The 20165-nt window shown below is 48.3% G+C and overlaps 2 protein-coding genes across 2 annotated transcripts; both read left to right on the top strand.

Moving 5' to 3' along the window:
• Nucleotides 1–1111: 1111 nt before the first annotated feature.
• PSMB8 (proteasome 20S subunit beta 8) lies at nucleotides 1112–4471 on the top strand. The gene is made up of 6 exons (XM_006738047.3): nucleotides 1112–1304; nucleotides 2087–2234; nucleotides 2411–2522; nucleotides 2967–3096; nucleotides 3463–3667; nucleotides 4152–4471. Exons 1-6 carry the CDS (start codon nucleotides 1158–1160, stop codon nucleotides 4238–4240), a joined length of 831 nt encoding a protein of 276 aa, XP_006738110.1. The 5' UTR covers nucleotides 1112–1157; the 3' UTR covers nucleotides 4241–4471.
• Nucleotides 4472–5992: 1521 nt separating this feature from the next.
• On the top strand, nucleotides 5993–19379 carry TAP2 (transporter 2, ATP binding cassette subfamily B member). The gene is made up of 12 exons (XM_081827971.1): nucleotides 5993–6204; nucleotides 6619–7119; nucleotides 7218–7332; nucleotides 8537–8667; nucleotides 8950–9155; nucleotides 11586–11783; nucleotides 11903–12031; nucleotides 13397–13585; nucleotides 13747–13920; nucleotides 14109–14268; nucleotides 14616–14752; nucleotides 15527–19379. The coding sequence occupies exons 2-12, from the start codon at nucleotides 6627–6629 to the stop codon at nucleotides 15704–15706; spliced, it is 2112 nt and encodes a 703-aa protein (XP_081684097.1). The 5' UTR covers nucleotides 5993–6204; nucleotides 6619–6626; the 3' UTR covers nucleotides 15707–19379.
• Nucleotides 19380–20165: the final 786 nt, after the last annotated feature.

The following is a 20165-nucleotide window of genomic DNA, read 5'->3' as shown; positions in this document are numbered from 1 at the left end:
TCTGCTGTCTCCCTCCTTCAGCAGCCTCAATGCTTCACAGTCCTAAGTGGGCCATATCCTCCCTTAAGTTGTCTGTTTCCTACGGTTGCCTCCTCCACTCTCCCACGCCCCTACGTCGGCCCCTGAGGATGAGCCAGAGTGGGATACAGCACCCTCCAAACACTAGCAGCTGCAGTTCGCAGTCCTGGCCTTTCTGAGGGGGAAAATGGAGGTCGAGCGTAGCTAGCGGAAGAGGGAGTGCAAGCGCGCCGACCGAGAAACTGACTTTACCACCTTCCCCGCCCCGGTCCTTTCCGGGAGAGCTCACCTGGCTCAGGGGTGACACCTGCCGGAGTAACTTCAGGGTAATGGGCGGGGTTGTCAAATCTCTTCCATTCTGGGAGGGCCTCGGTGTGTGACGTCAACGGTTGCCGGGCAGTTTAGGCCAACAGAGGTTGCAAGGAGAGGCGGAGTTTAGGGGAGTTTTCCGCAGTGCTCAGTGGAGCGACAGTCTTGCAAGGAGGTGCGGGCAGAAAGGGCGCTTCTTGTGGGTGGCTATAGGTTAGGGAGACCGTTGAACCAGGAGAGGCCCTGAGGGACTAAGTCGAAAGATTCAGAGACTGCGCCCTCTCCTTGGTGCCTCCTTCCCTCACACACTGTGGGTATATTCTGTTGCCGGTTGCCCCAGAACCTGTCCTCAAGCCTCTCCGCCCCCACGTACTCCTCTTTCTCCCACTTTTATAAAATGATGCTACTATGAACACCCCAAGCCCCGGAGGTGAAACTACTCCCAGCTTCTTGCTGACTTGCAGCTTTCAGGCTGAGGCTAAGCCTTTAGACGATACAACCCCATACCCACTTCGTAACTGTTCCAGAAGATACCCGGCGGCGTGTTGGTGTCTCTCACTGGAATCGCAGCACCAAGGGGGCTTTTGAAGCCGCTCCCTCTCTTTCTCCTTTTCTTCTGACAGTCTGTCATCACCCATTCTTTCACCAACTAACATAAGGGCGGAGCAGAGAAACTTGTTCCCGATATGATATTCCTGGTCTCCAGTCGCCCACTGGCCTCTTCTTGGAAAGGGCAGGGGGATGTAGAAAAAATTCTGGTTCCCTCCCCTTAATGCTGCGGGCTTTCGCTTTCGCTTCCTCCTCCGACGATTTCTGGGTCCTAGGCGACAATGGCGCTGCTGGAGGTGTGCGGAGCCCCCCGAGGGCAGCGGAAGGATTGCGCGTTCCCGGCCCTGGGAAGGCAGCTTCGCTCCGACCCAGGACACTACAGCTTCTCTCTGCGATCTCCGGAGCTCGCCTTCCCCCGGGGAATGCAGGTCGGGGCTGTAAAGAGAATCCGGGCTGGAGGGGAGGCGGGGAGGAGGGCCCAGAGGAAGGGAGGGTCCTCCTTGAGACTACCTAGAGGCCGGGAAACCCAGAGGGGGCCATCCTTTAGTGAAGGAGAGCCACGTCCAGGGCCCGGTGCCAGGCAAGAGGCCACGTGGGAATCGGGGGCTGACCGCCTGAGGGTTAGAAAGTCAGATTAGGGCAAAGAGTTAGAGATGTGGTGGAGGGAGACAAGAGAACTTTCCTGCCAGTTCTCCCTCACACAGGAATCACGAATCACGAATCACGAATCACGAATCACGAATCAGGAAGCCTTTCTCCTGGGACTCTCATGTGCCTTGGAAAACCGGGGAACTTTGTTAGCCTCCTCTCAGCCACTCACTGTTGTGTGTCTTGGCTCAATCACTTCGTCTAGGTCTGGGTCATCGCTTGGGGATATTATTAATAAAACGTGTCGAGAGTGTTAAATGACCCATGAATGGAAAAAAAAAACACCCATTAAAGTCGCCCTTAATATGTTTACTTATGGTTAGCATTGATTTCCTTTCATATCTATCCTGCTGGAAGATGGAAAAGGTTGGCGTCATGTGCTTCTTCTTTTCCCTCTCCCAAGTCATATTCTGGTAGAGATTGGTTATTAACTGTTCCAGTTTTGAATGGTTGGAGAATTTCTGCCCATCTCCTCACTCCCAGACTCTTGTGAAACCTTTCCTGGAGCCTTGTGTTTCAGAAGGTTTCAGTGTCCCTTTCTGTGCCTTTTCTCTCTCATTAGCCCACTGAATTCTTCCAGTCCCTTGGTGGGAATGGAGAAAGGAAGCTTCGGATTGAGATGAACCATGGCACTACCACTTTGGCCTTCAAATTCCAGCAAGGAGTGATTGTGGCAGTGGATTCTCGGGCTACCGCTGGAAATTATATTTGTGAGTGTGTGTGTGTGTGCACGCACGCGCACCAGCAGGCAGAATCTGGGGAGCTGGGCCCTTCTCTCAGCAGGAGCCCCACATCTGCATCAAAGCAGAAGCAGATAATTGATTTCGGACACACTGGGAGAGCTGTGGGGTCAATCCAACTCTCTCAAAGCTCCATCTTCTTCCAGGCACCTCAAGGAGTAACAAGGTGATTGAGATTAACCCTTACCTGCTTGGCACCATGTCTGGCTGTGCTGCAGACTGTCAGTACTGGGAGCGTCTCCTGGCCAAGGAGTGCAGGTAGGCCAGGCCTCCTATCTCCCTCCTAAGCCCTGTGGACAGTCGTGGATCCTGGAACCTCCAGATCACTGTTCCTCCTCCTTTCCCCCTGGGCTAATGTAGCATCTTGGTGCTAATGCAGTATTTCACAAAACAGCCTTTTGGTGATTAGAAAACCTTCTCCCAAATCACAGCCTGCACTCTTGCCAATAAGCCAGGTAAGTTGTCGGCTATTTAGCACTGACGTCATCAACCCTGGTGGGATGGTGTCATTTGCTAGGATTTCTTATATGATTTGGATACTTTAAATTCCAAATCTTTCCCTGATCCTTAGATCCTACAAAACCACTCGTCTCAAATGCTTATGTCTTTAATTATTTCCTTCACATCAAGTGGGCTGCTCCAAGAGCTAGCCTTCTCCTGCCACCTCTGAGTCCGCTGCCCCCACCACCCTGTTGTACCCAGGCTGTACTATCTGAGGAACGGGGAGCGAATCTCAGTGTCAGCAGCCTCCAAACTGCTCTCCAACATGGTGTTCCAGTATCGAGGCATGGACCTCTCCATGGGCAGTATGATCTGTGGCTGGGATAAGAAGGTGGGTGCTCTCCATTCTCCCTATTCCCCCACGACGGATAAGAGACCGGTTCCCCATCGTACACTCCCACGCCCTCCCCTATAAGATGCGTGGCACATAGAACACTGGGTTATAGAACCGTTCCAGCATATCCATGGGCTATTATGTCTGGGTCTAGATGTGGACCATTATTTCGTAAGCTTGTTCCTTTGGATAAAATAGCCGATTCCCACTTTTTCCCCCTAAAGGTCTATGATTGTTACTAAAATGTTGTCCTGGTTCAAATGTTCCCGGGTAATTCTTATTCTTTTATCCACTTTTTATGGCTCACACTTGAACCTGTATGTTCCTAAAAACTCCCTCTGGGAAACTTCTTGCTTCCTATAGGGTCCTGGACTCTACTATGTGAATGCAAATGGGACTCGGCTCTCAGGAAATATGTTCTCCACTGGCAGCGGGAACACCTATGCCTACGGGGTCATGGATAGTGGCTATCGGCCTGATCTTAGCCCTGAAGAGGCCTATGAACTGGGCCGCAGGGCTATTGTTTATGCCACCCACCGAGACAGCTATTCCGGAGGTGTTGTCAACAGTAAGAGACCAATGCTACCACACCCCTGGGTGGGGAAGGGGGATCCGAGATTGGGAGAGTTAGAGGGGACAAAGTGGTAGGGAGGAGGTTTTCTTTCTTTCTCTCTGTCTCTCTCTTTCTCTTTCTTTCAGATTTATTTATTTATTTGAGAGAGAGAGAGCACGCCTGCGAGTGTGGGGAGGGGCAGAGGGAGAGAAACTTCAAGCAGACTCCATCCTGAGTGTGGAGCCTGATGCGGGCTCGATCTCATGACCCTGAGATCTTGAAGTGAGCCAAAACCAAGAGTCAGACGCTTAACTGACTGAGTTACCCAGGCGTGGGGAAGAGATTTTCAGCATCCAAAGGGGGGCACTGAAGTTGTAGTAAACAAGTATGTGTTGAGCGTATGTTTGGGAGTATGTTATTGTCACCTTCCACATAACACCATTAACAGGAACTTGCTGGAGTGAAAGGTGACTCCCTGTTCACTCTCATTTGCCCACAGTGTACCACATGAAGGAAGATGGTTGGGTGAAAGTGGAAAGTACAGACGTCAGTGACCTGCTGCTCCAGTATCGGGAGACCAGTCAGTAACCGCGGTGGCTAGGCACGCCTTTTCTGGCAGAGCCTGGCCAACTCAGGAACCTGGGCTGGTTACACCCCACAGGAGAGGGGAGCCTTAACCTGAGCCCTGAGGGGGAGAACCAGTGGCCAGTGGGGTAGGGTGGAGTTTACCCTTTTGCGTGTTCTCTGTTTCAAGGAGCATTCCCCCTACCCCAACCTCTGGGTGCCCCACTAAGCACAATAAAGGAAAATGGTTATAAATGCCTCTGTGTTGTGGCTGAGTGGGCTTGGGGCTGGGGTTGTTGTGGGGTGGGGGCAGGAAATAGAGACACTTTCCCTGAGAACAGACCAGAACCCCAACCTAAGAAATGGGGCCTCACCAAATATTTCTGTTGGGTTTTCCTTCCACACTCATCTCTCCATGCCCTCAGGAAGGCTGGTCAAGGTCTGTGGACACATATTTGCCATTTAATTTAGATTAGGGTCCTTTTTATAGGGACACAACCTGAATACTCCTGTGTGGTTCATTGTCAATGGTTTGGGTATCTGGGAGTAGGGTACTAGAACAACTATTTTTGACGTTGTGGAGTCAGATGAAAAAGCTTCCACCTCATGTGTATATGGTGATTGGAAACATGGTACATTTACCTCAAATAACACTTTGGAGATATTGGATATTGAATGCAAAGATGGACATTAGGGGTTCAATTTCATGATGTATCATGCTCAATTGCAAGATGACAGCACCATGATTGAAGAGGAAGAGGACTCCCTCCTTGAAGAGGGAAATATGAGGAAAAAGTAAGCAGGTTAGGAAAATGAGACAGACATAATGAGATTTTCTGAATCATGCAAGGAGCATGGATGATGTCCCCTCTTAGGGAGAGTTAGTCAAAGAAAAAGCTTGAAAGTAGTTAGCAGCTGAACAGAGAGCTTTTTTTTCCATTAGGGAGAGATTCTTAAAATCTCAGAATGGCAGGGTTGGAGAAATTTTAATAATCCTCTACTTCAAATACACCACTCCCCCCTTTAAACCAGAAGTGCCTCGTTGGTAAACATGCCAGTAACATTTCAAAGGCGTGGTTTGGAATCCAAGCGATCCCTCCTTTGGGGGTATTTTGAGTTGGGGGGATAGTTTCAATCTGAAGAGTTATTTCTGGAATAAACAAACCAGCATGTTCCATAGATGGGCTCTGGGTCAGGCAGGACCTGTAGAATCCTGTCTACTGCTTAATCAATGTTAAAATAGACCAGGAAACAAAGTCCATCCTCCCCATATACCAGAGATACTCCCAAGACATAATCTGAAACACACACCTAGAGGCACCTGAACATGAGCTCTGCTCAAGGAGCTGTGTTGAGGAGGGCAGATGAATATAAAGAATCAGGGCCTTTCAGCTTAAAATCTGTGTAAGTGGAAACCCACTTAGGCCCTGGTGAAAGTGTCTGGGACCTCCTATTTAGGAGAGGTCCTGAGTGTTTCTCGCTCAGAATCTGGCTCTGTTTTGATCCCAGACCCTAAAACAGGAGCTTTGGATGGAGGAAGAGGCAGTTCTCAAAATAGGATCAGAGCTTGAGGCAAGAAAATCCAGTGGTTCTCCAATTACAAAACATCTCAATCCTTGAAGTAGCTTTGTTTTAGTTAATGACAATTTAAAACACTTGCAGGAGTTTTCCGTTCCAGAGTAACAGTTGCTAAACGCAAGAGGCTCACTGCGGGGCGGGGCGCGTGCGCGCCCGGCTCGGCCCCGGGCTTCCGCGGACGGCAGGTGTCGCGCGTCCCCCGCTGGTGGCCGCCCTGCCCGGAACCGGGGCCCGGTCTGGGAAAGCGAAAGCGAAAGCGGCGGGCGCCAGGACGCCCCCGCTTGCAGAGTGCCGCCAGCAGACAGAAGGGGGAAACGAAGGTGAGCCAGCGCGAGCGGATTTCAGAGCTCCGTGCTCAGCACGTAGCCGAAAGACGACCCCCCGGAGCTGCAGTCCCGAAGCCGCCGCGGGTGAGTTCGTGTGGCCGGAAGCCTGGAGCGCTAACCGACGCATCCCAACCCGCCACCCACTCCGCGCCCCCCGCCTCCCGTCCCTCCGGCCTCCCGGGGAGTGCAAGGGAGCCGGGCGGGGACCGCAGGGCGGCTCCTCGGAACTGGGCGGCGGCGGGCGGGTGGGGGTGGGGCGTAGGGGGAGAGGGGGGTCACTTTTTTTTTTTTTTTTAAAGGATGAGGCTCCCTCTGACAGGCAGAATGCCTTCTGTCATAAGCGGGCCGTACTGAAGGGCACTGGGGACCCAGGGGATCATTCAGGGTAGGGGTGGATAAAATGAGAAGCCGATGGACGGGTTGAGCGGAGTCGGGGTGGTGAGCATAGGGGCGAGGATGGGGACCCCAGCGCTGTAATTCCTCATTTTCTACCCCTAGATAACACCATGCGGTTCCCTGACCTGAGACCCTGCGCCTTCCTGCTGCTGGCAGACTTGGCTCTACTCTGGCTGCTTCAGGGGACTCTGGGGGCTCTCCTTCCCCCGGGGCTTCCAGGCCTGTGGCTGGAGGGGACCCTGCGACTTGGAGGGCTCTGGTGGCTGCTAAAGGTGGGAGGACTGCTGGGATTGGTGGGAACACTGCTGCCCCCGCTCTGCCTGGGGACCCCGCTGTTTCTCTCCCTGAGGGCCCTGGTCCCAAGGGCCTTGAGTGCTCCCCCAGTCAGAGTGGCTTCAGTCCCCTGGAGCTGGCTGCTGGTGGGGTATGCAGCTGCGTGGCTAAGCTGGGCCATGTGGGCTCTGCTGAGCTCCCCAGGAGCCCGGGAGAGGAAGCAGGGCCAGGAGAACAACACAGACTTGATGTGGAGGCTGCTGAAGCTCTCCTGGCCGGACGTGCCTTACCTTGTTGCAGCCTTCTTCTTCCTTATTATTGCCGTGTTGGGTGAGTCAGGATCTTCCTGTTGCTGAATTGGGAATTGGAGGTGGGCAAAGGCCCTTGGTGCCAGCATGTTCATCTGTTCTCCTTCATGCCTCTTTCAGGTGAGACAGTCATCCCTTACTATTCAGGTCATGTCATTGACATCCTGAGAGGTGATTTCGACCCTGATGCCTTTGCCAGCACCATCTTTTTCATGTGTCTCTTCTCCATTGGGAGGTAGGTGATGCTTGATTGGGTTCATTTGCTAGCCTTTCATCTTTACAGACCCCTTGCATTTCCTAACTCTGTTTTCAGATCCTTTAGTACACGAAGCATAAAATACTTCAACCAAAATATGTGTGAATTTGTTTATTCGCCATTCTATTTCACACATTCGTCCGTTCATTCTTTCATTCATCATATTTACCCAACATTATGCTTCTAATCCATACTTGCTACTCTTTGCTAAAACCAGTTCCTCAGAAGTGACTCCCAGACCCCTATTTCTACACCTAGCTCTAGTCTTGTAGTCCAGTTGTCTTCTTGACATTCCCATTGGACAACCCACTGTCATCTTACACTCCACACACCCAGAGCTTCAAATGTATCACACTCCCTCCTGGTCTTGTTGAAAGTGCCTCCCTCTTTTATTCCCATGTACGAAACAATCAGTTTCCTGGGCTCCAAGCATCAGTATTGTTGATGCCTTTCTGATGTTCAGACACTAGCCCCATCATTTTCTGCTTTCAAAGTATTTCTCCTGTGGTGCTTTTCTGGCCATTCTCACTGTGATCGCTGGAGTTCAAACTCTCCTCATTTTATGTCTGACTAGCCCAACAACCTTCTAAACACAGAAACCATATTTTGTGAAATACTTGCTTCTGTGTTTTCACACTTTCCCTTTAAGTTTAGTTGTATAAATGGTTGGCCTAAGAGGAATGCTCAACTCCAGGGACAATAGAGATGAGGGAACAGCATGTCTCCAGGGCTCCAGAGGAGGGCAAGGGAACTCATTGCTGCAGTTCCCACAATAAAGTAGGAAGAAGGACTTTGGGGGGAGGAAAGAGACCAAGACAGAGGGGGAGAGTAGAGGGACAGCACTGAAGGAGGTCATAGGCTATTTCTCTGGACAACATCTCTTCATTTCTGTTATAGTCTTCCCTGGGTCTAGCACGGAGTGAGCTGCACAGATACTCGTGAATTTGTATGTGTTATGATTTTGTTCCCACATCTAGCTCTCCCTGTCCTGTTTTTCTTCCCTCTGTTTGTTCCGGCCCCTCCCCTTGTCTCCTTCTCTCTTTGCCTCTCTTCTGCCTCTCATGGTACACTTTCCCCAGCCTTGTATTTCTTTTCATTCTGTGCTTTCTCCTCTGCTTCTCGCACTCGTTCCCTCCTGTGCACCTGTGTCCCCTTCATCCCCCGTTCCCTCCCTCCCCCACAGCTCACTGTGTGCCGGCTGCCGGGGAAGCTGCTTCACCTTCACCATGTCCAGAATCAATGTGCGGGTCCGGCAGCTGCTTTTCTCCTCCCTTCTGCGCCAGGACCTCAGTTTCTTCCAGGATACTAAGACAGGTGGGGCCTGGAGTCCGGGTCTGGGATTCCCCTGGACATTTCTTGCCCCTCAGTTACCCTCCAGCCCGTAAATAGCCTCTCTTCCGCTCACTGTGCCAGGCGCTGCTGAGGAGCTGCTGAGTTCTCTTTTGGGATGGGGCAGTGAGGTCGCCTCCCCAGTCTCTGCGGTGACGGGGCGGGGGGGTGTTTAGAAGACGGGCCTGTGTTAATGGGGAGGGTTGGGGTCAGTCTCTGGGGGTTCTGCATTACGCATGGTTTCCTCACCGGCTCTGTCGTCCCCAGGGGAGCTGAATTCGAGGCTGAACTCGGATACCAAATTGATGAGCAGCTGGCTGGCTCTTAATGCCAACGTGTTCTTGCGAAGCCTGGTCAAAGTGGTGGGGCTCTACAGCTTCATGCTCAGCCTGTCCCCGCGACTCACCCTCCTCTCTCTGCTCAAGGTGCCTCTGGCAGTAACGGCTCAAAAAGTGCACGATGTCCGCCATCAGGTATGTGGGGGTGGTAGGGGATCCCCAGGGCAGAAGAAAACTCTCCCAGAGGTCTTCTCTTCTCAGCCTCAAGAGCAGCAGTTCTGACGGGCTTGAGAAGGGCGCTGACCCCTGGGATTTTATGTAAGTGTGTGTGTGTGTGTGTGTGAGAGAGAGAGAGAGAGAGAAGAAGAGGGAGCATTTTTCTGGGAAGAGGATAACTTCTTTTTTGTTTTCCCACTATTATAAGCCTCATTTTATTTCTTTTTATTATTATGTTATGTTAATCACCATACAGTACATCATTAGTTTTAGATGAAGTGTTCCATGATTCATTGTTTGTGTATAACACCCAGTGCTCCATGCAGAACGTGCCCTCCTCAATACCCACCACCAGGCCAACCCATCCTCCCACCCCCCTCCCCCCCAGAACCCTCAGTTTGTTTCTCAGAGTCCATCATCTCTCATGGTTCCTCTCCCCCTCTGATTTCCCCCCCTTCATTTTTCCCTTCCTGCTATCTTCTTCTTCTTTTTTTTTTTAACATATAATGTATTTAACATATAATGTATTATTTGTTTCCCACATAAAATTTATGTGGGAAAATAAAGATCCAAAGATAGCTATGAAAAAAAAAAGTATACATAACATAAAATTGACCATTTTTACTATTTTTAATTGTGCCATGTCAGTGGCATTAAGTACGTTCACACTGTTGTGCAAGGATCACCACCATCCATCTCCAGAACTTTCTTCATCTTCCCAAGCTGAAACTTGGTACCTATTAAATAATAACTCCCCACTTCCCCTTCTCCCAGCCCCTGACAATGACCCGTCTATTTTCTGTCTCTATGAATTTGATTACTCTAGGTATCTCATGTAAGTGGGATCATCCAGTATTTGTCTTTTTGTGATTGGCTTATTTCATTTAGCGTAATGTCCTCCAGGTTCATCCCTCTTGTAGCACATGTCAGAATTTTCATCCTTTTTAAGGCTATTACTCCATTGATGCGTAGACCACATTTTGTTTATCCATTCCTCTGTTGCTGGATGCTTGGGTTGCTTCCATCTGTTGGCTATTGTGAATAATGCTGCTGTGAACATGGGTGTACAAATATCTGTTCGAGTCTCTGCTTTCAGTTCTTTTGGGTATATACCCAGAGGTAGAATTGCTGGATCCTATGGTAATTCTATTTTTAATATTTGGAAGAGCTGCCAACATACTGTTTTCACAGCGCCTGCACCATTTTACATTCCCCTTGGCAATACACAAGGGTTTCGATTTCTCCACATCCTTCTCCAACACTTGTTATCTTCTGTTTGTTTCTTCTTTATTACATTCCCCAGTATTTATTTATCTTATAACTGGAAGTTTGTACCTTTTGACCACCTTCCTCCAATCAATCCCCCCCCCCCGTCTCTGGTCTCTGGTAACTACAAATCTGATCTCTTTTTCTGTGAATTTTTTTTTCTTTAGATGGCACATATAAATGAGATCATACAGTATTTGTCTTCTGTCTGGCTTATTTCACTTAGCATAATGCCCTCAGGGTCCATCCATGTTGTTGCAAATGGCAAGATTTCCTTCTTTTTTATGGCTGAGTAAAATTCTGCTGTATACCTATATGCACCACTTCTTAAAAAAATAACAGCCATCCTAATTTTTGTGAGGTGATAGCTCACCATGGTTTTGATTTGCATTTCCCTAATGACTAGTGGTGTTGAACATCTTTTCATGTGCTTGTTGGCCATTTTTATATCTTTTTTGGAGAAATGTCTAAGTTCTTTGCTCATTTTTTAAATTGCGTTGTGTTTTACTTGTTGAATTGTAGGACTTCTTTCACTATTCTGGGTATTAGCCCCTTATCAGATACATGATTTGGGAAATGTTTTCTCCCATTTAGTGGGGTTCCTTTTCTGTGGATAGAGTCCTTTGATACACACAAGTTTTTAATTTTGATGAAGACCAATTTATGTTTTTTTCTTTTGTTGCCTGTGCTTTAGGTTTATATCCAAGAAATCATCACCAAATCTAGTGTCATGAAGCTTTGCCCTGATGTTTTCTTCTAAGAGTTTTATGGTTTTAGCTCTGATTTAGGTTTTTGATCCATTTTGAGTTACATTCCCACCTTTTGTTAACTAGCTGTGGCCACTTAGGAAAATGATCCCTTCTGCCTTCATTCAGACACCGAGGGTGGTGTGACTTCCCTTAAATGAAGGAGCAAAAATCACCTGTATCCCCTTACCCAGCACTGAGAGCTCCGTAACATTTTGTTCCCTCCCTCTCTACTCTCATTAGTCCTTCTGGAAAGAAATGTAAGGAAGAGGGAAAGAGGATGGTTAGATAGTTTTAGGTAGCTCGGGGGAGCATCCCCGGGGCAGGGATGAGACATGGGGTGGTCTCCTGTCTTCTGCCCCATCAGCCCCTTATACCCCGTGGCTCACTTTTGCAGGCAGTGCTTCAGGAGATCCAGAATGCTGTGGCGAAAGCAGGACAGGTGGTTCGGGAGGCAGTTGGAGGGCTGCAGACGGTGCGCAGTTTTGGGGCTGAGGAGCACGAGAGCTGTCTCTATAAGGAGGCCCTGGAGAGGTGCCGGCAGCTGTGGTGGCAACGAGACCTGGAACGTGCCCTCTACTTACTCTTTCAGAGGGTGAGGAGGCTGCGTGGCTGGGGCTAGGAGCCAGGGAGGGGCAGGGAAGGCAATGGGGTCCCCGCTGCTCAGTGTGGTAGGAGTGGACTCTTTCTTAGCGCTTTCTTCTTGCCTTGCAGATGCTGCACTTGGGAATGCAGGTGCTGATGCTGAACTGTGGACTGCAGCAGATCCTAGCTGGGGACCTCACCCAAGGTGGGCTGCTCTCCTTCCTGCTCTACCAGGAGGACACGGACCATTATGTGCAGGTGAGTCAGGAGCCTGGGCATACTCTTCCCCTCCCTACGGCCCCCCCTGTTTTTCTTTCTGGCCTCTGGGCCTTGGCCTTTATTTGCAGCCCTTAAAAATACAAAACCAGGGCGCCTGGGTGGCTCAGTTGGTTAAGTGACTGCCTTTGGCTCAGGTCATGATCCTGGAGTCCCGGGATCGAGTCCTGCATCGGGCTCCCTGCTTAGTAGGGAGTCTGCTTCTCCCTCTGACCCTCTCCCCTCTCATGCTCTCTCTCTATCTCATTCTCTCTCTCAAATAAATAAATAAAATCTTAAAAAAAAAAATACAAAACCAAACCAAATCCCAACTCATTGTATTATGGAGAATTTCAAACATACGCAAAAAAAAAAAAAAAAAAAAAAGATAAACTATAATGAACCTGCATGTACCCATCACCTGCTTTAAAGTTATCAACTCATGGCCATTCTGTTTCAACTGTATCCCCACCCATATGATTCTGAAGCAAATTCAAGATATAGTTTTATCTGTAAATGCATCAGGGCGTATCTCTAAAACATAAACATTAAAAAAATATAACCACGAAGCCCTTCTCACACCAAAAAAGTATAACAGCAATTCCTAAAATTCATCAAATACAGGGGTTGTATTTCCACTTGTCTCATCCATGTAACATATGTGTATATATTACATTTATCTCTCTCGTGTATGTCTGGTAGGATCAGCCATTAACGCCCAGTGCCTAGATCCATTAAAATCATGAGGAGTTGCAAGACGGTGACACTCTACCATTCCTCCACTTATTAGCTTGAATACATCTATCCAGGGAGACTTACCCTCGTCTACTCTTTGGTAACCCTCTGGTACAGTTTGAGTAGGAAAGGCAGAATAGCATTTAGCTCTTTCCCTATATTTACCAGTTTTCAAAATAATTAGTTACTTCCTCTTGGTCGTTATTTTATAATTTTCCTAGATATTTGTGAATCGTCTTTTGTGTATGGAGAGCTGGGCTAGGCACTCTGGTGGCTGCAAAGATGAGGGGGGCACCGTGCCTGCTTTTAAGGAGCCCCCTGTCCAGCTAGGCAAAACAGAGCTGTGCGCGAGTAATACAGAACGGGCATTGGAAGGTCTGGGGATAGAAGTAGCGCTGAACGGGAGGAGTATGGACCTCTCCATCCTTTACATTGCAAATTAAGTATGGACCTCTCCATCCTTTACATTGCTGGGGTATTGGGTTGCCTTTAAATTCCATCTGAATTGCACATTTAGGGGTAGGGAATCCTTTTTGGATGAGGGGAGGAGAAGCTTGGCCCGGCGGTGTGTGGCAGGGAGGAGCTGGGGAGCTGGTTTCTGATGAAGCTGACTCCTCCGTTCCTGTTTTCCAGGCCCTGGTTTACATGGGTGGCGATATGCTCAGCAACGTCGGGGCTGCAGAGAAGGTATTTCAGTACCTGGACCGAAAGCCCAAACTGCCTCCGCCCGGGACGCTGGCCCCTCCCACTCTGCGGGGGCTGGTGGAATTCCAAGACGTCTACTTCGCGTATCCCAACCGCCCCGACCAGCCTGTGCTCAAGGTGCCTGCCTGAAAGGGGCCGTGGGGAGGGAACCCAGGCCCCTCGCTCCCGGGCAGCACAGCCTGTAGATCCTTTGCCTCTGAGAAGTGGATCTTCCCTCCGGCAGAACAGGACGGGGAGGGCCCTGAGGCAAGCCTCTGACTGTTTCCTGGCATTTCTAGGGGCTGACGTTCACCCTACGTCCTGGCCAGATGACGGCTCTGGTGGGTCCCAATGGGTCCGGGAAGAGCACAGTGGCCGCCTTGCTGCAGAATCTGTACCAGCCCACGGGGGGAAGGCTGCTGCTGGATGGGAAGCCCATCTGCCAGTATGAACACTGCTACCTGCACCGACAGGTGGGTGGTGGCGGAGGAAGAAGAGGGACCGGAGCTAGGAGGGAAGAAGCGTGTGCAGAGTGTGTGGGAGAGCCGTGGGAATAAACACAAGGAGCCCATTCTGAGGGAGCTAGACCAGGAGGAAAAGAGGATCCCTGCCATGGGGGTTGGCGCACCGTCCCCCGCTCCCATCCCCTCCCTCTGCACAGGTGACTTCGGTGGGGCAGGAGCCTGTGCTCTTCTCTGGTTCTGTGAGGGACAACATTGCGTACGGGCTGAAGAGCTGCAGTGATGAGAAGGTGATGGCCGCTGCCCAGGCCGCCAGCGCGGTGGGCTTCATACAGGAGATGGAGCATGGACTGTATACAGGTATCTGCAGTCAGAAGAGGAACTGGAGCTGCTTCTTGGGGGTGCGGGTTGTGTCTGCTCTTTCCTGGCCCTTTGCTCGGCTCCCACTTCCCCGCCTTCCCCAGCACCAGGAGCTCTCTAGTTGCCCGTCCTGTTCAGGAGTCTTTGTTCCCAATGGCCACGGGGTAGTTGTGCTCCCTCTCCGAGGGCAGCCCCAGCAGGTGTCCACCCCTGCCCTCCTGACACTGGCTCTCATGCCTCCTGATGGGTGCTGGTGGAAAGACCAGCTGTGCACTCGTCCGTGCTCATGGGGAGGATGTTGTCGTGGCCACTTGTGTCTGAGGAAAGGTATTTCTCCGTTTCCTCAGATGTAGGGGAGAAGGGGAACCAGTTGGCTGTGGGACAGAAACAGTGTCTGGCCATTGCCCGGGCCCTAGTGCGGGACCCACGAGTCCTCATCCTGGATGAAGCCACCAGCGCCCTGGACGTCCAGTGTGAGCAGGCCGTGAGTACCGGTGTGGGAGGGCGGGGCAGTGGGACCTGAGCAGCACGGTTGAAGGAGCAGCCTATGCAGAATTGGGCAGAGGCAAGACGAATGGGAGAGTATCTGTGCTTTTGCAGGGGGTGGGGAGTGGAATGGAGAGTATGCGGTGTGGGAACACCCCTCTTTGTCCACAGCTCCCTTTTCTATGTGCCTCCTGCAGTAGGACAGCTGAGAGTGAAGGGCAGTGCAGACTCTATCGTCCACTCTTTCCGACTTTCTCATCTTCCACGCCTTCTTTACCCTATGCCACAAGACATGGTGCCCAGTTGGGATATGGTGCCCATCCTGTTCCTACCTTATTATTTTTTTTAAGGTTTTATTTATTTAAAAGAGACAGAGACAGAGAGGACAAGTGGGGGGGAGGAGCAGAAGGAGAAGCAGATTCCCTGCTGAGCAGGGAGCCTGATGCGGGACTCGATCCCAGGACCCTGGGATCATGACCTGAGCCAAAGGCAGATGCTTAACACTGAGCCATCCAGGCGCCCCTATTTTTTTTTAAGAGATTTTATTTATTTATTTGAGAGAGAGAGAGCGAGCAAGTGGGAGAGCTCAAGCAGGGTGAACAGCAGAGGGAGAGGGAGAAGCACACTCCCTGAGGAGCAGGGAGCCCAACTTGGGCCTTGATCCCAGGACCCTGGGATCATAACCTGAGCCTAAGGCAGATACTTAAGCAACTGAGCCACCCAAGTGCCCCTGTTCTTCCCTTTCTGAGGCATTATGATCCTCCCCCTTCAGCTGCAGGACTGGAAATCCCATGGGGACCGAACGGTGCTGGTGATCGCTCACAGGCTGCAGACGGTGCAGAGTGCTGACCAGATCCTGGTGCTCAGGCAGGGAGAGCTGCTGGAGCACGCACAGCTCATGGAGGGCCAGGACCTCTATTCCCGCCTGGCGCAGCAGCTACTGGAGGACTGAGGCCCCGTCCCCGGGGCCCTTCTCATGGCCATCTCTGTGACCCACAGTAGCTCGTGCTCGGAGTTTCCCTGGGCTTGTGCCCCTCGGTAGTTGTTCATGGAGCTGGAGGCAGGGTGGGAGTTTGGACCATGTGTGCTCCTACTGGGGCTGGGAGTGAGGGGGGGGGTGCCGTCTGTTTCTAAGACCATTTCCCTGGTGCTGAGTAGTGTATTGTGGCATATAATACAACTATTTAGAAATATTTTCCTTATTATGTAAATAGCACATATGCATCAAGAAAAATAAAACTAACCCTTGTTTCACTTCGCAGAGGTCACCATAGCTACTATTTTGCCAGCTACCTATCGTGTCTTATCTGTTCTTTGAGATAAATATTAGCCAATATGATATAAATATTCATGAGGTTGCCTTTCTGTATCTTTCTCCATTCGCACTGATGTCTGATATTTTGGGGGAAGTTAGGGTATGGAGGGGTAGAGCACAGTTTCCTAATTAACAGTGTTAATAAAACATTGGTAATATCTACCATTTATAGAGTTTTAATATGAATAGGAACTATGCTAGATGTTTTTCAGGCATTATCATATTTAGTCCTTTTCCTCAACCCTATGAGGTTGATTATTATTATCCCCATCTTACAGATGAGGAAACTGAGTCTCAAAGAGATTAAATAACTTTTCCAAGGTTATACAGTGGTGGAGTTGGAGTTGAATCCAGGCCTGACCCAGGTCCACAATCTCAACCAATAAATTATATAACATCATGTGTTCATAATCTCGAATTCATACTCAGATCCAGTAAATAGCTCTGAATCCACTGCCTTCTCTCTAGTCCCATTGTTATTATAACTTTCATTTAGTCTTAGACGATCTCATTTCCAAAGAGGTTTCCCCACCGTTGGTTCACCTTTTCCAGCCATTCTTTGTGAAGTAATTTTTCTTTTCTAGCAGACACATAAGATGATTTCACTTCCGTAAAGTCCTTCAAGAGCTCTTCATTCCTTTCTGCTCAGATCTTCCTCACAGCATGCAAGGTTGTGCAGCTCATTTGCAGCACCCTTTCCTGTTGCATTGAGCTCCTGCAGCAAACTTACTGCCCTCCTCATGCCTTTGTGCCTTTGCATATGGTGTGTTCTTGCTGTTTCCTGAACCACCCTTCCCGATTTACTCCCAAGTCCTTCAAGGCTTAACTCAGGGATCAGGTCTTCCAGGAAGCCTTTCCTAATCTCAGTCTGGAGAACGTGTCCTTTCCATGTGCTTCTATCACCCGAGCGTTTACCTATTTCCCAGCCTGTAATAAACTCCTTATCCTCCCACCTCTCTGTTATCCCACTAGACCACGAGCTCCTGGGGGGAAGGCCATATGTCTTATTAAGCTTTATATTGACAACCTGGTACAGGCTGTCGATTCATAGCAGACAAGAAGCCAATGTCTGTTGCACAAATGAGTAAATCTTCTCTGTCCTCTCTATATGCCAACCACTGAAAATTCAGAGCTGTGTACATTACTGCCTTTTGGGAGGGACTTACCTTTGAAGGTTCCTATTCTAGGAAAGAGGAACTTTCACATTCCCAGAAACACCAGGTACTTTTCACCTTTAGCAATGAACTAGCCAGAACTTCTGTTTTGCTTTTTTTTTTTTCCTGCCTGATAACTGTTGGGAATGAGGCAGGGTGAGAGTAGGGAGCTTTTTCATGCAGATAAGCCTTTGCTTCATTCTGCTGTTTGTGTCTCGAATATTGAAATACCCACAGAAGAGAGAAGTCTGGCCTAATTCCTTCCCCTTTCAACCAAACATCCTTCCTCTACTTATACAATGGGAATAATCATTCCTATATCTCCCAACCTTAGGGAAACTTGCCCTCATCGAAGAAGATAATCTGTTAAAATTCTTTGCTATCCTCAGTATGACACCCATAGACTCCTAATAGTTTAAGCCTGGAAGACATCTTAAAAGTAACATAGCAGTCAAATCTTACTTTACAGAAAGGAAAACTGGCCTGAAATCACAGGGCTACTCAGTGATTGAGCTGGGAAGAAAACTCAGGCATCCAGATGGGCAGTTCAGAAAGATGCAGCAGACCTCAGGATCTTAGGATGTCTCAAAAGTTGATTATTTCAGGGAATCTCCCAAGTAGGCCTTCTGTCAGGGACACATTCTGGAAATGTTCCCTGGAGGTCAAAGAGTGGAACTTTGGCAAATGCCTACAAGTGTGGTCTGTCTGGTAGCCACAGATATGGGTAATTCCCAAGTTCTAGTTCTTTTCATTCACCTCCCCTCCCCTCCAACACCATTTGATCTGCCAGCCCCTTAACTTCCCCTTCTTGTCACTTACTTTGGGCATCTTTCCCATTCGGTCATATTTTACTCTTGCCAAAGGATGGTATGAATGGAGAGGGTAAACCTAAGAAACTCTCATAGATTTCTTTGGAGCCCCTAGACAACCTCCCACCCCATCTGCTTTGCCCAGTGTGGAAATGGTGTTGAATTTCAAGTCCTTTATTCCCCAGAGGAGTAGGTAGCCCACCTGCAGTCCACATGGCAGTGTGGTTCAAGAGGAGGAAGAGTGCAGTTGTCAGAATTTTGGAGAAAGGAGTGGGGAGTAAGGAAAACAAATATCTTCCCGGTTTTTGGTGCTGAGTGAGCCAAAAAAGCACCCATCTGATTGAGTCTGATGCCCATCTAGTGATCCTAGGAAATACTGGGTTTTGAACCTAGAGTTTTATGGACTTATGAATTGTAATAACTTTAATGACAATAATCATTCAAGTGCTATGCTAAGTGCCTGACGTATATCTTTGTACTTTTTCTTCAAGATAATCCTATGTGGCAGATATTACTATATCAATTCTAAGAATGAGAAAATGGAGGTTTAGGCACATTGCCTGGGTCACAAAGCTTGGAAAAGGTGGACTCTGCCCAGCTTTACTACAAAACTCCTCAAAAGAGTTGCCTATACTCCATCTGCTTACCCTCCTACTATTCTTTCTTAAAGATATAATTTATGTGAATAGGCAATATATTAATGTGATTTAAAATTCAAAAGCCACAAAAAGGTATGCAGAGGAAACCCTCTCTCCCATCCTTCCCATGGTTTGCCATGGGAAACAAGGGTTAATTTTACTTTTCTTGATGCATATGTGAGATTGCATACACAATCCATGCTCCAAGCTTTATGTTTATCCTTCTAGGGAAATTTCATGTATATTTAAGCAAATATGTATATACGTTCTTGTTCCCTATTTTTACAAATAGCAGGTCCTTAGATCCACTGTTCTGAACTTTAGTTTTTATACTTAGAAATATATGACTATATAGCATTCTATTTTATGGAAGTACCGTATTTCATTTAGCTTGTCTTCTCCTATTGATGGGTAATTAGGTTACTGGAAGTCTTTAGCTATTATAAGCAATGCCTTGTATAGACATTGTAATACATATGTGCAAGAATATCCATAGGATAAAATTCTAAAGGGGGAGTTGCTGAGTCCAAGTGTATATACATTACTAATATTGATATATGTTGCAAAATTGCCTTCATAGAGGTTGTATTCATGCACAGTTCCATCAGCAATATATGAATTTATCTGTTTTCCCACATTCTCATCAACATGGAATGTTGTTAAATTAGGTTTTGTCAATCTTATGGATAAAAAGTGACATCATGTGGTAGTTGTCATTTGTTTTTCTTTTATTACCACTTACATAAGGATACTAAATTCAGCAAGTAAATTTGGGACACAGGAAGCAAAGATGAGAAACACATACAAACACACACACACACAACAATAACAACAAAACATCTGTCTAAAATATTGGTAAATCAGAATGAGGAATGAAAAATGACTATAAAAATCACTAACAGTTATGGCCATTAAATTTAAGAACATGATAGAACAATCACAACATGAGAATTAGGCAGATAAAGTAAAACATTCTAAAGCCTTTGTCTTATTTGGGAAGGGGGTAGAGTTTAACTTCGGATGTTGCCGGTTTAGGTAGCTATGTTAAAAACATAGGGGTAAAAATAGAGCTACCCAACAACCCAGCAATTGCGCCACTAGGTATTTACCCAAAGGATACAAACATAGTGAACTGAAGGGGCACCTGCACCCCAATGTTTATAGCAGCAGTGTCCACAATAGCCAACCTATGGAGAAAGCCCACATGTCCATCGACAGGTGAATGGATAAAGATGTGGTATACACACACACACACACACAATGGAATATTGGCCATCAAAAAATGAATTCTTGCCATTTGCAACGACATGGATGGAACTAGAGGGTATTATGCTAAGCAGAATAAGTCAGTCAGAGAAAGACAAATACCATAGGATTTCACTCATATGTGAAATTTAAGAAACAAAACAGATGAACATAGGGGAAGGAAAGGAAAAATAAAATAAGATGAAAACAGAGAGGAAGGCAAATCGTAAGAGACTCTTTTTTTTTTTTT

Source organism: Leptonychotes weddellii, chromosome 8, assembly GCF_054177405.1.
Source record: "Leptonychotes weddellii isolate Sample4059 chromosome 8, ASM5417740v2, whole genome shotgun sequence".
Classification (NCBI taxonomy): domain Eukaryota; kingdom Metazoa; phylum Chordata; class Mammalia; order Carnivora; family Phocidae; genus Leptonychotes; species Leptonychotes weddellii.
This window is presented reverse-complemented; position numbering and strand designations above follow the sequence as displayed.

Coding starts and splice junctions, on each gene's coding strand:
- PSMB8 (XM_006738047.3), top strand. CDS start 1,158: ATGGCGCTGCTGGAGGTGTGCGGAGCCCCCCGAGGGCAGCGGAAGGAT. Junction 1,305..2,086: donor CCTTCCCCCGGGGAATGCAG/GTCGGGGCTGTA, acceptor CTCTCTCATTAG/CCCACTGAATTCTTCCAGTC. Junction 2,523..2,966: donor CTCCTGGCCAAGGAGTGCAG/GTAGGCCAGGCC, acceptor TGTTGTACCCAG/GCTGTACTATCTGAGGAACG.
- TAP2 (XM_081827971.1), top strand. CDS start 6,627: ATGCGGTTCCCTGACCTGAGACCCTGCGCCTTCCTGCTGCTGGCAGAC. Junction 13,586..13,746: donor CCGACCAGCCTGTGCTCAAG/GTGCCTGCCTGA, acceptor TGGCATTTCTAG/GGGCTGACGTTCACCCTACG. Junction 14,269..14,615: donor GGAGCATGGACTGTATACAG/GTATCTGCAGTC, acceptor CCGTTTCCTCAG/ATGTAGGGGAGAAGGGGAAC.